This window comes from Xyrauchen texanus, chromosome 5, assembly GCF_025860055.1.
Source record: "Xyrauchen texanus isolate HMW12.3.18 chromosome 5, RBS_HiC_50CHRs, whole genome shotgun sequence".
Lineage (NCBI taxonomy): Eukaryota > Metazoa > Chordata > Actinopteri > Cypriniformes > Catostomidae > Xyrauchen > Xyrauchen texanus.
Window position 1 is genome coordinate 47,620,436 of NC_068280.1, and position 18,328 is coordinate 47,638,763.

Genomic DNA, 18,328 nt, shown 5'->3' on the forward strand with positions numbered 1-18,328 from the left:
GCAAAATTCAATGCATATTTATTCAATCTTTCACAGAATTAGTTTTTCTCTTGGGGTTGGAGGGGGGAGAAAAGAAAAACTGTACAACTTTGATATTACAAATCAATAAATATGTATCCTGAATCAATATTCTAGTAAGATCAAAAGGCTGTTTTTATCTATGGAGCCAAATGAAAGACTACAGGATTGGTTCTTTAGGTACAAACTCTTCACTCGTCGGAAGGTCTTTCTGTATTTCCTGTGTTTCAGAGGACTCCTGTCCTGGTAAGATCAAATTCTGCAGCATCTTGATCTTCTCCTGCTCAGTCTGAGAGCTGAACTCATGGACTGGAACCTACAACAGAGTGAAATAAAAGAGGAACAATATCAAGAACCGGAGCTTCAATTGCTGCTTAAATCTCTCCATCTATTCTTGAGGGTCTAAGCAGACAACCCAAAGAAGTACTGTGGAAGCACCATGGTACAGTGAAGGTATTTCCATGGTACTGTTTTATAAGTTTAAGTTTGTCAGGTTTTAATGGGATTTACTGGAGCATTGTTGGAATTAATTCACTTACCAAAACAGGTTCATAATGGAGTTTTATGAGATGGCGAAGTTTGACAGCCAGGCAGGCTCTGGGATGCGTTGTGCCAAAGCAAAATGAAGCTGGTGAAGCACAGACCACTGCAATCCTGCACCAATAGACAGTAAAGAAGCATTTACTATGCAGCCAAAACAGACATAATTTTTTTTTATTGTTATTATTTGATCCCCTTTTTCTCCCAATTTGGAATGCCCAATTCACACTACTTAGTAGGTCCTTGTGGTGGTGCGGTTACTCACCTTAATCCGGGTGGCGGAGGACAAGTCTCAGTTGCCTCCACTTCTGAGACCGTCAATCCGCACATCTCATCACGTGGCTTCTTGTGCATGACACTGCATAGACTTACAGCATGTGGAGGCTCATGCTACTCTGTGCGATCCACGCACAACTTACCAACGAGAACCACTAACCGCAACCACAAGGAGGTTACCCCATGTGACTCAACCCTCCATAGCAATCGGGCCAATTTGGTTGCTTAAGAGTCACTCAGCACACCCTGGATTCAAACTCACGAATCCAGGGGTGGTAGTCACACACATTTTTAAACAATCCAGAATAGTTTTTTTAGTATGTGATTCCAGCAACAATGTTTAATCATTATATGGTGCCGTGTGTTGTGTTACCTTCGGATACTTTCAGGGGACCCAGAATCTTTAGTGTGGGGGTGAGGCAGAGTAATCACACAATCTAAAACAAAGATGAGACAAAAGGTTTTAAGAAACGCAAAGCACAACTTTGCCATTTTGTGACTTTTCAGTCCATGTCTGTTGGCATTGAGGTCATCTAAAGTTGACAAAATACATTTTTGGAAGATATATTTACACGTTTAAAATCTATAGACTTTCAGGAATTTGAACCAACATTGTTCATGACTCATCTTGCACTCATGAGAGTATGCAAAATTGTGTCCAATAAAATGCTAACTTGAATGAGAATGTCCCTCCCCCTAAAACCTCCCGCTTCTGACTAATAACGGCAAATCATTCTTCACAACTTTGACATAAACTAAAGGCTATTAGATATGTCCAGACCAAATGCCTGTTTGAACAGGAAAAAGGTCAACACAGGAAAGAAAACTGCCCTCGTAAAGGGACTAAATGGGGTCTTTAAATTATGTTAGTCTATTGACTTAAAGGAATGTTCTGAGTTCAATACAAGTTAAGCTCAGTCAACTACACTTGTAGCATAATGTTGATTACCACCGATAAAAAAAAAAAAATTCTAGGCTACAGTGAGACCTTTAAAATGGAAGTGAATGGGTCAAATTCATAGAATTAAAAAAATATAGCCATAAGAATTAAACATTATCCTTGTCCGACCCCACGTCCATGAAAGACGTTGTATTTCGACTTCGAGATATGCAACACATAATTTAAATAAATTTAAACCGACTGAAAACTGCTCCCAAGACTCTAGACCATCATTTAAGGGTTAAACTTCTGCCGCACCGAGTCATGTGACAACAGCATGAGGTAAATTTCCTTTGAACGCTCCTACGGTTGCAACGCCAACAAAAGTGCCTCTGGTAAGAAACTTTCTTCATTGAAACCTGTTTGGGTGTAAAGAGATTTGTTTGATATGCCTCTTTTAAAAAAACATTCATTTTTCGCACATCAGTGAGCTGGTCAGTTCCTTCATTTTAATATAATTTTTTTTTGTTATCGCTGTACAATATGGTTCTATTCAATAACATTAGTAAATGCATTCCAGTATTCACTGTGCATTTACACACTGAGAATAAATGGGTTCATCCAAAAGCTGAAAAATTTTGCTTTCAGAGGCTTTATATGGAGTTAGGATGAAAATAAGGTGCATTTCAAACTTAAGTCATTCACTAAATAGGGAGCATCCAATAGCTTTCTATGCAACTAAGCGCATTCACTCATAAAATCCAACCAAAAGTTGAGTTTCACGCTGCAGATGATGTTTGGACCACTCAGCATGTTTGGCAGACATTGTACAATGATAATCAGTACATAGATTCAGAATTTATAATGTATACTTTTATTTTAACTTGGTTAAAATACAATTTCTGATGGAATGTCTGCAACTCTTAAAATCATGAATAACCAAATTACTGATTACTGCTTTTGGAAAAGAGTAATCAGTCATGAGGCATCAGTATATTACTCCCTGCTAATTCAGAGTCTGGGGGTCGGAGCTTTAACTTCTCTCAAGAGATTATGGGAGGAAGATTAAAACTTGGTACTGAAGCAGGGAGTGTGGGCTAGGATTCTAAAAAATGTCAAGACTTAATCTAGAGATGCAAGAGTGCGCCTCATGCAATTTAAGATTTTGACATAGATTCTATTGAACCCCCTCTAGATTGAATGGGCTTGGCCTTAAAGACACACCCACCTGCTGGCGAAGCCAATCAGAAGTTGGAGACACAACCTATGTCTCTTGGGGGTGTGTTAAGATCAAAGACTTTTGGCTGAAGGTTCAGAGTTGTTTGTGTGATGTATTGGGCACTCAAATTTGACTTTGCCCCAGACTTTGTATTTCGGGCGATGAGGCGGTCATAAATTTGGGGGAAAAACATATAATAAATTGGGTTCTGAACAGTCTTATGATTGGCAGACATATTATTTTAAGGGGTTGGAAGTGCGGAGGTGTGCGGAGATGGGGAGGGTGGCAGCTTTCAAGGAGGTGGCAAGTAGAAGGCTGGGGTTTGGGGACTTGTTTTTCAGAAAATGGGATAATTATTTAGCGGTTTGGGGGGAATCTCAGGGAAGGGATGAGGAGAAAGAGGTCTAGTTTAATTATGTATGTTTATTATACATTTCAGGGTTTTTTTTGTGTGTTTGTGTGTGTATTATTTTGTGTGACCACAGGGGTGTTCATTGGGGGTTAGGGTGGAGTTAGAGATTGGGGAGGGATATTAGTGGGGGTTAAAAGATCAATCTTGATTCAGTGTGTGTATTGTGTTTTTCTTTGTTGAGTGTTAATTACAAAAAACATGAATAACCAACACTGCTGGAAACATGATAAACAATTTGATGATGAAAAATATGACTTTCTTTAGCTTGGAATTATAAACAATTTCACAATTTGTCCCGCTATCCACATATGTGAACATCCATTTTTAGAAAAACTATTTGCTCTATACATTTTTTTTTTGCTTGTTTATTAGGTGCAACTAGTTGGCAAATGGAAAATGCACACAGCAGTCACACTCGGGTCTTATGCATGTTCACAAGATTTTAGTGTAATAAAATGGCTTACTAACCTTATCTAAGATATACAACACTACATCTTTGTTGCCATGACAGCATAATGCCAGGAAAGTATGCAAGCGATTTTAATACTAAAATCTAGCAACTGAGATTTTATCACATTAAAATATTGATAATGTACAATGTTTACATCTTGTGGATATACTTTTGTAACTGTGTGTATTGTAATGTTTATGGATTGTTTTTTTTATGAATGTCGTAATAAACTTTCCTTTAAAAGACAACATGAAAAAGCATTTACAATGCATTCACCTTGTAACATTTCTGAGTAAAACTGAAGTTCCAGCAGGAAATTATGTGGGTGGGACTTTATCCATCAAGATTTGATTGTGACAAGTAGGCTATGACATCATTTTTATATGACTATACCTCACCCATGCAGATTTGGATATTACAAAATGTTAGTACATTTTAATAAAAGACTGACAACAAAGATTGTTTTTTTTTTAGAATAACAAAAAATTATTAATCCTGCATAATAAGACCAAAGACGCATATTACGAAAGTAAATAGTAGGGCTGGGTTTCACCAACTACCTCGCACTAAGATACATATCACAACACATTATGTCACAAATCAAAATATTGCACTACATCACAATAGGATCATGACTGATATTGTCGCAGACCTGTGATAGAGACCAAGAGTGTCCGCAAGAGAAAGAATCCACGAGTTCGATCTGTTTCGCGCATATAAAAGCAGTTCTGACTGCACTGAGAAACTTTCTTCTTTTAAAGTGCTATATATTTTAAATTATTTATTTTAGTTTGATTTCTGTTTGTCCTTTGAGTTAAGCATTAAAGCCTCTTTTAATTCTTGTTACTAAAACGGCCAGAAAAACAATCAAATATAAATATGAAAAAAATAAACTACGTTCTCTGAGTTTTGCTTACTTAGACGACCTGCGTCTTCCTTATTGAACTGTTAGACATGATCTGAATACACAAACAGATCAATGCAAATATCAATACAATGTCGTGAGATAAAAATCCAATATGTCGATTTATGATTGTATCGGCACAGCCTTAATTTATAAGGTGAACATTTTGTTTTGTTGATTAATAATATCACTGAGCTTGAACATCCAAGCAACAGAATACCGAACTACACCATGATGGTTTACTTTACCAATGAAATAAACACCCTCTTCCAGCACACTGTCTTGGACCGCATCGCTACCCATGAAGCCCCTGACTGTACGGAGCACTTCCTGGTTGACCGTGAGCTCATGAGCAGGAACTGTGATGTGGAGGTCTGGGATGGACATAAGGGTGGGGGGGAGGTGGGGTCCGTCCAATCGCAAACACAGATCCAAAGTCTGCAGCCATCTCGCCACCTTATCTGATTCTCTGCCTATGAAGACACAAGAAGAGATTGAGATGAAATGAGGCATCATTTGGATGAGAAGAAAGAGGAGGATAGAAGATATGAACCTCTCTGCAATAGCTGCTCCAGGGTGTCATGGTGCAACAGTTTCTCCAGTGGGGTTTGAGGGAAGTGATCCAGTATTCCAAGATAGTGGACAGCCTTGAGCAGCTCAGTCATGGAGATCTTTGGAAAGTACGACTCTAAGACCTTTGTTACACTGTTCAAAAACCTGATTAAAAACACACATGCATTTGGAGGTATTAATTCTGTTTTGAATGACTATAGAATTTACACTTGGTACCAAAAAGTACTACGATGGCTTTTTGGACATGTATGTATACTACGGTATTCTTTGAAGTACTTAAGTAAAAGCCAACAGTTACAAAAAAGAACTCTCGCAGTACCAATAATACCATGGTACTACATAAGGCCCTTTCCCACCTACTGTCCTAGTACTTTTCCTTTAGTAACTTTCTAGATGAGAACTCATACGAGCAACGGAACACCGAGGAGACTTTTCCCCTGTTGCAATTGCATTCACATAGTTACCACCGTAGTGACGTCATCTAGAATCGACAATTTTTCTTCTGACGTGGTTCAAAAACTGCCGTGATTCGAAACCAAAAACAACAATGAAATCAACAACCTCGAAATCAACACCAACGGAGGACACGTGGATTGGAGTTAAACTTTTGTTTACTCTGTTTTACACAAGTTTTGGCTGCATTCAAAAACATAGGGGGCTGCCTAATCACTTAATGATTTAAACGACAGCGTTTTTGGATGAATAGGAGTCTAAAGGAAACTGGTGTCTGAACAGTTTAAAAAGAACCATATTTCATCCTACCTTAGCCCCCTGAAGGTACCATTATCTCGTATTCGGACGCATTCTGTGTCTTACAGTTTAAACTAAATGCGAGAGCTGTGCGTGTGGAGAGAAGAGAGGCTGCAGCACCATCCACAGTCCTTATATACATACCCCCAAAATACATACTCCAGAATAGGAGCTAAAAATCCCCCAAAAATGGCTCTGAGGAACTATAGTTCCTTAGGTGCGAAAGCAATGAAAAGCACTAGTCCCATGAGGAAGTACCTAAAACACACTTTAGTACTGCCAGTGAAAAAGGGCCTATTGGTACACGTGCAAAAAACATGATACTATCATGGTATTTTTGTACTGTGAGGGTATTGTTGAAAGGTCATTGTACTCCGAGGTACTTTAAGGAGTAACATGGTACTAACATGACATATGTCTAAAAAAGCTTAGTATTACCATGGTACTACTTCCTAAAAAATATTGTACTACATTTTACCATAGTACTACCTATACTTGTTTTTTTGGGCATGGTATCATGGTACTACTATGGTTTTTGTGCATGTACTGTGGTACTATCATCGGTTTTTGGCAATGTCCTATGGTTTTCTTGGATGTACTTTGGTAAAAACCATTCATTACAAAAAGTACACACACAGTACCAAAATACCATGGTACTTAATTAGTAAATGTGCAAAAAACATGGTCCTATCATTGTATTTTTGTACTGTGAGGGTAATTTTGGAAGGGCATTACACTCCAAGGAATTCCATGGTACTACCTTGACATATGTTAAAAAACAAAAAACAAACTTACAAAAAAAAAAAAAAAGTACCCTAACAGTACCAAAATACCATTGTACTATCATGGTACATGTACATAAAAACATGGTACTACCATGGCATTTTTTATATAGAGTGAGGGTATTTTTTTTCAAGGTCATTGTACTCCGAGGTTCTTTAAGGAGTACCATGGTACTACCATGACATATGTCTAAAAAAGCTTAGTATTACCATGGTACCAATTCCAAAAAATGATTGTACCACATTTTACCATAGTACTACCTATACTTGTTTTTTTCACATGGTATCATGGTACTACTATGGTTTATGTACATGTACTGTAGTACTATCATTTTTTGGCAATGTACTATGGTATTCTACTTTGGTAAAAAACATTCCTTATAAAAATATCATCACAGTACCAAAAATATCATGATACTACATTGGTACATGTGCAAAAAACATGGTACTGCCATGGTGTCATTGTACAGTGAGGGTATTTTTTCGTAAGAGCACTAGCCTTCAAGGAATCCCATGGTATTACTATGACACACTACAGGTCAAAAGTTTTGAAACACTTGACTGAAATGTTTCTCATGATCTTAAAAATCTTTTGTTCTGACGGCATATACTTAAATGTTTGAAATTCGTTTAGTAGACAAAAATATAATTGTGCCACCATATTCATTTATTTCATTATAAAACAAAAATGTAATAAAAAAAAAATTGATGACTTGGACCAAATAATAAAGCAAAGCAGCCAATAAGTGCCCAACATGGATGGGAACTCCTTCAATACTGTTTAAAAAGGATCACAGGGTGATACCTCAAGAAGTTGGTTGAGAAAATGTCAAGAGTATGTTTCTGTAAATTCTAGGCAAAGAGTGACTACTTTGAAGATGCTAAAATATAATTGGATTTTGTTTAGTCACAACATAATTCCATTAGTTCCATTTATGTTATTCCATAGTTGTGATGACTTTACAATTATTCTAAAATGTGAAGAAAAAAAATTATAATAAAGAATGAGTAAATGTTTCAAAACATTTGTCCGGTAGTGTATGTCCAAAAAACCCATTGCATCACCATGGTACCACATCCAAAAGGGGTTACAAACCCAATGCACTCCAAGTAAAGGGACGATGATGCATGAGCCAATCATTAGAGTTTTTTAGAGTTTAATAAATAAGAAGAATCGAAACAGCAGCTTACTGTTGTCTGTTGTCTTTCAGATCATGATTGAGCAGTGAAAAGACTTTTAAAACACTCAGAACATCTCTCAGGGTCAGACTGTCTGATTTCAGCATTATTCTCTCTGTAAATGCATCCAACAGAACCACAGGTCTGAAAGCAAGTTCCTCAAATGTTAATAGAAACAGAATCACCTGCAAAACATAATCCATTCAATTAAAGTTGCCCATTCATGTTATGGCCAAAAATCTATATGATGGCTCACTCAATAAATCTATGTTTTATGTCAGAGTAAGTAAAATCACATGCTTAATGTGAAATGGTCATATTATATTGATATACTGTATATCATGATGGTACCAAGTGACCATCATATTTATGTACCATGGTATTTGCATGTTATTCCAAGCTACTTAAATACACTCACCTAAAGGATTATTAGGAACACATACTAATACTGTGTTTGACCCCCTTTCGCCTTCAGAACTGCCTTAATTCTACGTGGCATTGATTCAACAAGGTGCTGAAAGCATTCTTTAGAAATGTTGGCCCATATTGATAGGATAGCATCTTGCAGTTGATGGAGATTTGTGGGATGCACATCCAGGGCACGAAGCTCCCGTTCCACCACATCCCAAAGATGCTCAATTGGGTTGAGATCTGGTGACTGTGGGGGCCATTTTAGTACAGTGAACTCATTGTCATGTTCAAGAAACCAATTTGAAATGATTCGAGCTTTGTGACATGGTGCATTATCCTGCTGGAAGTAGCCATCAGAGGATGGGTACATGGTGGCCATAAAGGGATGGACATGGTCAGAAACAATGCTCGGGTAGGCCATGGCATTTAAACGATGCCCAATTGGCACTAAGGGGCCTAAAGTGTGCCAAGAAAACATCCCCCACACCATTACACCACCACCACCAGCCTGCACAGTGGTAACAAGGCATGATGGATCCATGTTCTCATTCTGTTTACGCCAAATTCTGACTCTACCATCTGAATGTCTCAACAGAAATCGAGACTCATCAGACCAGGCAACATTTTTCCAGTCTTCAACTGTCCAATTTTGGTGAGCTCTTGCAAATTGTAGCCTCTTTTTCCTATTTGTTGTGGAGATGAGTGGTACCCGGTGGGGTCTTCTGCTGTTGTAGCCCATCCGCCTCAAGGTTGTGCGTGTTGTGGCTTCACAAATGCTTTGCTGCATACCTCGGTTGTAACAAGTGGTTATTTCAGTCAAAGTTGCTCTTCTATCAGCTTGAATCAGTCGGCCCATTCTCCTCTGACCTCTAGCATCAACAAGGCATTTTCGCCCACAGGACTGCCGCATACTGGATGTTTTTCCCTTTTCACACCATTCTTTGTAAACCCTAGAAATGGTTGTGCGTGAAAATCCCAGTAACTGAGCAGATTGTGAAATACTCAGACCGGCCCGTCTGGCACTAACCATGCCAAGCTCAAAATTGCTTAAATCACCTTTCTTTCCCATTCTGACATTCAGTTTGGAGTTCAGGAGATTGTCTTGACCAGGACCACACCCCTAAATGCATTGAAGCAACTGCCATGTGATTGGTTGATTAGATAATTGCATTAATGAGAAATTGAACAGATGTTCCTAATAATCCTTTAGGTGAGTGTATAATAGTATTACCTTGATGATGTCCAAAAAAACCTACCATAAAGTAATTTTAAAATAACAATAACAAAAAACATACAGCATGGAAGTGGATGATGTTCACCTGTTTGTTGGACCACATGTCAAAAGTGTTGCTCACATACTCAGAAACAGAGCTAAAGAGAGTGAAGTTCCTGTAGTGAAGCTCATGACAGGACTTCAGCACTGCTAGCAGTCTACTGAAGGGAAACTCATGCACGTTCTCTGCAGGAAATCATGACAGAAGAGAGTGAGCTAAAAATGACAGATCTACATTCATTCATCTTAATGGAAATCCGTTATCTGCAAAAATAAGGGACCTTCACTCACCAGCAATCTTCTTGCTGCAGACATCTAGCAGAGGTTTGAAGTTCAGGCTCATGGCAGCCAGACTTAAGAACATGTACTGAGTGTTGGGGGGACTAAACTTATCTTCCATTGACAGAGCCTTCATCTGAGGGAAAATAAATGAGAAACAAGAGGTAAAAACATCTAATTCTGAGCTGTATATGATGAGGATTACTTTACGATTGACAATAAAGACATAAGATGGTATGAACCTATCAAGAACATGTCCAAATCTCATTTCGACCCAGAATAAAAAACTAAGAAACGACAGTTTACCTAAAGAAAATGAAGCCTATTTTTGGGGTACTTAAGATTTTGTTTTTGCATTTTGACATTATTTTCATGACATTTAGGCACACCTCCTCACCAAATTCTCTATACTGTAATGTAAAAAACTAATGGTATATATTTTTTTTTAAATAAAAGTATTTACATTATAGTAAAATACTTTCCAATCAAAAACATACTAGTAAAAAACAAAACAAAAAACTCCATAATATGTCCAGATGTATCCAGATGTATTATGGTAATGATGATTTGGGATGAAAATATGCTTATCTTTAAAAAAAGATTTATCTGTAGATTTAATCAATTTATGTATGGAACTGTCCGTAAACAATTATATAAACTAAAAAAATACATATTTTAGCCTATTTTAGTAGTGTTTTAGTAGTATTAAAGGTAAATATATTAATTGCGCTTTTAAATAAAAAACTAAATTGGATGCATTAACACGTTAATTACCTTTTTCATTTAATTTTGTTAAACATTACACAATTCAATTTGATGGAATTATTGTTATGAAATTGAAATGAGTAAAGGGGACCTATCATGCAAAATTCACTTTTACGTGGTGTTTGTATATAAATGTGAGTCGGCAGTGTGTGTACACAACCACCCTACAATGTTAAGTCCACCAACTGCTCTTTCTTATATTTATATTAATCAAAAACAGTGTGTCAAAATGAACGGTTTTTATTTCTGCTCTAAAGCGACATCACGTTAGAGCAGGCCTCGCCCACGACTGGTGACGGACTCCACCCTATTATCGTGATCTACACACAGGCTGCCATTTTCCATGCTGGAGCAAATACAGTGAGAAGAATAATGTCTCAGCTTCGTAAGCGTCATAAGTGTTCTGTTGTTGACTGCAGAAGTGAACATAAGAGTCTTCATGTACTCCCGGCATCAGAGCCACTGAAGACGCAGTGGACAAGTTTTGTTTTTGAAGGAAATGTGCCCCAAAACATACAAAAATGTGTGTATCTTTGTGCAGATAATTGTACACCGGACTGCTTTGTGAATGAGTGTCAATATGGAGTGGTGGTGGTGTAGTGGGCTAAAACACATAACTAGTAATCAGAAGGTTGCTGGTTCGATCCCCACAGCCAACACCATTGTGTCCTTGAGCAAGGCATTTAAGTCCAATTTGCTGCAGGGGAATTGTCCCTATAATAAGTGCACTGTAAGTCGCTTTGGATAAAAGTGTCTGCCAAATGCATAAATTTAATGTAATGTATGAGTGTCAATATAAAGCAGGATTTAAAAAAAAAATTGATTCTCAAGCATGGATCAGTACCAACTGTTCGTGTTCCAGCTTTATATCATAAAATAGCAAGTATCGAACTTTATATTTTGTGAATATTTGCAAATCGCCTTTCTGAATGTGCTTGTTAGCTGATTCCACGGATTCACCGATTGTATTCATGGAGACCAGAGCTATGTCGTTATTTTTATCTTTAACCCAAAACGCTTACTGTCAGTCACCATTGTCTTTGATTGTATTCACGGAGACCAGATGTATAATATATACATACATATATGGCTGAACTCTGGTATTTACGCTGTCAGTCATATTGGATCCGATTTGTTGTTGCTGTAGTATCCGAAGCACCAGCTGTAAAGGCACAGCCCTCTTCCTGAAAGGGGGCGGGGAGCAGCAGCTCATTTGCATTTAAAGGGACACACACAAACTCAGTGTGTTTTTGATTCCACCCAAAAAGAGGCATTTTCAACATGGTATAATAAATGATCTGTGGGGTATTTTGAGCTGAAACTTCAGACACATTCTTGCGACACCTGAGACTTATATTACATCTGATAAAAAGGGGCATAATAGGTCTCATTTAAAAAAGGCTAGAATATTTGATAATTGATAATTTGCAGATAGTTTTTACCGCCAGTTTTTTCTTCAGGTGTGTGGGCGTGTCTTTGCCCACCACTTGCATCATGCTCTGAAGAACTACTACACTCTGGATCTCAGGAATACGATCCTTAAGCAACAACCTCGGGATCAAAACACACAATGATGAACATGCACACATCACATTGTTCTGTACTACATTGTAACATCTCATATTTTAATGTGAAACAATTTATAGTAATAACAATTATACCTTAAAGCCTCTCTCAGGGCCTGAATGTTCTTACTGTTGTCCATGTCCCGAATACAGCCTGCTAAAACTGACAGAGACCTCTCATCAAACTGAATCAGACGCTCCTAAATGGGGCGAAAAGTAAAATGATTCATGATTTTCATACATGACTTTATATATGTGTAGAATAATGAATGAGGTGAAATGGGAAATTTAAGTACGGTAAACACTAATATGCATATACAGACATATACACCGATCAGACACAACATTAAAACGACCTGCCTAATGTTGTGTAGGTCCCCCTCGTGCCGCCAAAACAGCGCCAACCTGCATCTCAGAATAGCATTCTGAGATTATATTCTTCTCAATACAATTGTACAGAGCGGTTATCAGAGTTACTGTAGACTTTGTCAGTTCGAACCAGTCTGGCCATTCTCTGTTGACCTCGCTCATCAACAAGGCGTTTCCGTCCACAGAACTGCCACTCACTGGATGTGTTTTGTTTTTGGCAACCATTGAGATGGTTTTGGAAGTTACCCATAAATATTTAATCACAAATAAAATCAAAGAAATTTCCTTCAAACTTATTTATAAGTACTACCTCACTAATTATTTTCTTGTAGAGAGATTTAATTGTGATGTTGATATATTCTGTACATTTTGTGGTCTGCAGGCGGAAACATTTTTTCATTTATTTTGGAGTTGTCCCAACTCGACATGTTTTTGGTCTGATTTCTGCAAGATTGTTAGAGATCATATTATTCCCAGCTTTCAACTTTGTTTTGAAAAAAAAAAAAAATGTCTCTTCATAAGGAATATTATTTGATTAATGTTCTGCTTTAGTTGGCAAAGTTTAGTATTCATAAATGGAAGTATGGTGGTTATAAACCATTAGTTTTCATTTTTAATTCAGAGGTTTGGAAAACCTAAGAACAATTTCCAATTTTAGTAAAAAGAAAGCTGTAAAGTGTATTGAAATATGTAAACAATTTGATATTTTTATTAAACTGATTATTTATTTATTTTCCTTTTTTTTGTTGTTTGTTTTAATATACCTCTTGGCTTTAAAGTTTTGTAAGCATTAATAAAAAAAATATTTTTTTTAAATGTCTGATGCAGGTGTAAATTGACGGGACCTTAAACAAGCCCTAATAATAAATCTCCAACTGATTGACAAATTTACTTGCGAAATGGATTGTTGTGAACTGTATGCCAATGACTGACTTATGATCAATAATATGGTAATAAACAATACATTGTATTCTAAAGCCGCTTTTTGTATCGTCTTATTAATGATTAACTCTTCTGCCACAAGAACGTAATGCATTTTAATTTTATGAATATATATATATATATATATATAAATATATATCATTTTAAATATTTAAAGATAACTATGTATAATTATATATTGATATAATTATGTATAATCATTATATATTGAATTATTGTTATATAAGGGGCTTTCTCAGCAATTATTTGTATATGCGATTAATTAATCGGGACACCATGTAATTAATTTGATAACAATTTTTAATCGATTGACAGCCCTAATTTGTTTGTTATATGACTGATGAATGAATGAATGACTGTGAAGAATCTGGGTCATTGACAATGTTGAATTGATCAAAATAATAAATCTTTTTAAAATGTAGTTTAAAACGTGTGCCAAGTTTGTAGAAATTAAATCTTTGTAAGTGGTGATTTTTTATTTATTTTTTTAAATATAAATAGTATAAAAAATAAATATATTTGTTTCACTGCTTATTATTTTAAGAAGTAATAATAAAAGATTAGTCCAAACTACTTAGGCTAAAAAAAAAATTATTTTATTTTTATTTTGGCTTTACACAAAACCTTCCCTGTCTACAGATTGTTAAACCACTTAAACATTGTTTACTCTGCGGCCCAGAAAAAAACTTTCCAAATAACTTTGAACTCATGAATTGAAAACATGTTTATCATAGTAGAGGTGTATTCAAGTATGACTGTTATATGTGAACTGCAAACAATGAATGAATATGGTTTAGAAGAATGAATGAATGAATTTAATAAGAACACTCCATTCCTCTCTCAATGAACATCTAAATAGCAGAGAAGAACCTAGTATGATTTCATTCACAAGTCTTTTCTCACCTGTATAACAAGCAGCAGCGTCTGCACAACCCGTGTGTTTTGTGAAACTCCCAGCTTGACGATCGCCAACAGACTGTAGGCCAGATCTTGACTCCTCATGCGCCAGGCATTAGTTGTGGCCCGATCGCAGAGCTCTTCAAACGCAGGGTGTTCAAACATCAACCGCAGCTCATATCGTCGCTGTTCGTCCGTCATTTTCTTTATACTCTCCCACATGCGTGTGAACACGCTGCTGATGTGCTGCTGCGGCGCTGGGAACTGTTTCAACCTGTCCAGCACATCAGTGGGTGACAAACAGTCCTGTATATGTGTGTAGAAAAGGGCCGCCTGTTCTGGTTTATCTGAGGGAAGTTCACTTGCATCTCCTTTGGCAGTGGATTGCAAGGCATCTGCCTGTTTCATCTGGACATTGAGAAGTTCTTCAGAATCACTGCCTTGAGAGTAAAACCTGACTCTTTCTAAAGTGTGTACAGTTTTTCTACCCAATCGAGTGGAAACAGCAAAACCTCTGCACTTATAGTGTAAAACAGTCTGTGTCCATATAAAAGAATTACATTTCCACAATGATGTGGACCTCAGAGCCCAGCTGAGCATCTCCACACCTGATTTATACATTCTCATGTAATCAAACAGGACATGAAGAAGCAACAGGATGGGTTTCACACATGGTGTAACCTGGAATAAATAAGAAAAGTGAAACGTTAATCATTTAAACGAAGTTAACAGCAAAATTCCATAGTTAATAATGGGGATGCACCGATATGAACATTTTGGGCCACAACCAATATCGATTAAAAAAAAAAAAAAAACCTAAAGACCAATAACGATACAGATTGTTTGCAATTTACCTTATTTTGTCATCAGACAAAATAAGGTACTTAGGAATGTTTACAAAATTTACAAAGAGGAACAAAACATAATTTCCACTGAACATTGGATCTGTTGAACACATGACAGGCCAAATTTTTAAAGAGAGCCATAGTAAAAGATATAAACAATATATAAAAAATTACTAAATATGATAACTGACATAAAACGTTTATTTTGTACTTCTAAAAAAATTTTTGCACTTCTGTTTTTGCACTTCAAAATGCAGCCTTTTAAGGTTTAATAATCACACAAGGCCATTTTGCAATTTCAATCTTAATTCAATCAATCATGCAGTATTAATGGATATCATACCGATATCTCAGAAGTCAAAGACTGCTGGTTTCAAAGTGTTTTGAATCCTTTCCCCCATCATGTAACCTATAGGTAAGTGCCTCTTTCACTACTGCCACATCCACGTATGGCATTTTTTCTGCATTAACGTGAGAAAGCGTGACAACAAATTTCATATTTTGTTGTTCTGATGTTCTTAAGAGTGCCAACCATTCTACATAGTGTGGCTATTATTATTTCTGAATTGAGCATCTGAATTCACAGAGTTTTAACAAAGTGCATTACTAATTAAAGCTACACTAAATAACTTTTAATCCTCTAGAGGTTGAAGCATAAAACATCAGGTTACTTGCGGAGGAACATTGTTTAGGTAATTACGTGAGTTGGGCTTCGACTCTGCTCTTCTGCGCGGATGAATCTGACGGTTTGAGGAGTACCGGTGTAACCATGGTTACAGGTGATCATCTTATCAGAGCGAATGTCACTAACGACAACAAAACTCTCCCCTCGCCTCAAAAAAGTAATACATAAATGACGAATGAGGGATAGCCAAATAAATATGTCTAGTGAGTAGCATATCTGAAAGCACTCCAGTATGTCAACACATAATAAAATGCCCCATTAGAGTGGCATATCTAACAAACTACCACACTAAGAGAGCTCCCAGGCTCACTTTCAGTCCAATAAAATATCTTACCTGTCCAGCAAGAAAAACTCAGTCTCTGGGTCGGTTTTAAATCCTTTAAGTTCTCAAAGTTGTCACCACCTCTGAAAAGCCAATCTAATGTTATTTCGTATTTTATTACGGGCTCTGTCACGTTCCTTTTTTGCTTGCAGACTCATTTGGATTCGAGGTTTCTTTATTTCGAAAACGGGTGCTTCCCCAGAGGGTTGCCTTGTTGAATGATCCATGGTCAGTGTTGCTCAGTTGTTGTGGCTACAAACTTTCAGCTTCAAACTACTACCACACCAATAACCGCACATATACACACACTGTAATAGCTGGGCCTTCTTTTCTTTATTTACAGACATGCCGTAAACACGCATGGACGAATGACAAAAGTATGCAATTTCACCCCAAATCCGGCTCAGCTCTAAAATATAAATCATTATTATTAGCTTACGGATTGTTGGTGTACATGCTCTTGAATAAAGCAAAAAAACTTACAGATTATAGCTTTAATTATAAATAAAGCATCGGTTTTTCATATCGGCGTTTTCCGATGGTGTGCAAATGGTTTTGATTTGGTCAATTATTGGCAAATAAATATCAGCAGCCGATACATTTGTGCATTCCTAGTTACTTTTAATTGTTACTACTGTAAAAATACGACAAATTAATAGAATCTCAATTAAACTATATAGGAAACAATATTTGGCCAAAATACCATTTTTATTAGTAACAATATCTGTAATAACTTTGGTAATTTGGCAGAAACCATCTATCAAACAATCTATTATTACACAAATATAATAACCATCGTGTAACATTAAGTTTAAAAAAACATATAATCAATACAGTAATATACAATTAAATCATATTGTAAGTGGACGATTAAACAAATACAATAGAGCAGGTCTGTATTTATTTACCAGTCCCTTTAAAGAAACCTTATACTGCACTACAAATGTTGTTGTTATTTGTCCAGCAGAAACAGCATACAGTATTTATATAATATATAAATTCATATTACACATGGTAATCTTTGATAAGCATAATTTAATGGCCTTACCCTTCATTTGTTCTGTCTCTTCGCATGTGATGCTCTTCAGGGCGCAGCCATGACAGGAACGAACAATAGTTCCGCTTGTAGCATTTTAGTGTTTTATTTGTGTTATTTTTTGAATTCCGCGTAAATAGTTAACTACGCGTTGAGAAAACATGCAATAACCTCATATGTGTATAAAATATAATTTTCGACGCTAATACTTATAAAGATTTGGATAAGGTAAGCGAAACCGGAAATGTGTTTGTCAACAAATATCTTATTTGAAACACTCGTTGGGGGGATCCGGCGGTCCATCGATGACAGCGCTGAGAAAAGTAACATGTATGACGTCGTTAACGTTCGCTTCAGCAGTTCTTATTGTAAAGCATAAAAATATTAGTTATATAAGTCATAATAATATAATAAAATAAGATTTCTTAATGTGTCTTGTGTGTCTTTCTTCCCTGGAACCAACAAATGTCGTTTCAGTCACCATTTACTTGTGAAATTCTGGACACTTTTACATAATGTTTTCAAAACATTACATTTTTGTAAAAAAAATTAATAAATAAATAAAGTTAAATAATCTGAAATATGCTTTCGGTAAGGTTTGGGAGTAACGGAATACCTGTAACGGGATTATGTATTTAAAAATATAAAATATTTCACATTAGAACATGATTGCTTTTTTTTTTTTTTTTCTCAAGAAAGACTAATATCTAGTTTTTTTCTTTACAGTAAATGTCATTTCTGTTTTTTTAATGCAATGACAATTTAAGCACTTCTACAGTAAGAATCCAAATAATTTTGTGTCTATAGACAGATACATAAACAGTAGATAGAGCACTTGTTGCAATGTTTTTTCTTCTTTTGACTTTTATATTAAATACAGTTAAATAGATTTAATAAATTTTTATTTTACCTCAGGTAATCAGGAAATTAAAACAACTTTAGAAAAAAATGTCAC

The 18,328-nt window shown here is 36.2% G+C and overlaps 1 protein-coding gene across 1 annotated transcript; it reads right to left on the reverse strand.

Annotated features, from left to right (window-relative positions):
- On the reverse strand, positions 1 to 17,458 carry fastkd2 (FAST kinase domains 2). The gene is made up of 12 exons (XM_052126220.1): positions 17,386 to 17,458; positions 14,492 to 15,166; positions 12,374 to 12,477; positions 12,155 to 12,263; positions 9,960 to 10,083; positions 9,715 to 9,854; positions 7,997 to 8,169; positions 5,254 to 5,417; positions 4,949 to 5,173; positions 1,208 to 1,271; positions 558 to 672; positions 1 to 334 (listed from the first exon to the last, which is right to left on the reverse strand). Exons 2-12 carry the CDS (start codon positions 15,110 to 15,112, stop codon positions 179 to 181), a joined length of 1,995 nt encoding a protein of 664 aa, XP_051982180.1. The 5' UTR covers positions 15,113 to 15,166; positions 17,386 to 17,458; the 3' UTR covers positions 1 to 178.
- Between the last annotated feature and the right edge of the window lie 870 nt (positions 17,459 to 18,328).

Coding starts and splice junctions, on each gene's coding strand:
- fastkd2 (XM_052126220.1), bottom strand. CDS start 15,112: ATGAGAATGTATAAATCAGGTGTGGAGATGCTCAGCTGGGCTCTGAGG. Junction 8,170..9,714: donor ACATGTGGTCCAACAAACAG/GTGAACATCATC, acceptor TATGTTTTGCAG/GTGATTCTGTTTCTATTAAC. Junction 5,174..5,253: donor GGAGCAGCTATTGCAGAGAG/GTTCATATCTTC, acceptor GTGTCTTCATAG/GCAGAGAATCAGATAAGGTG.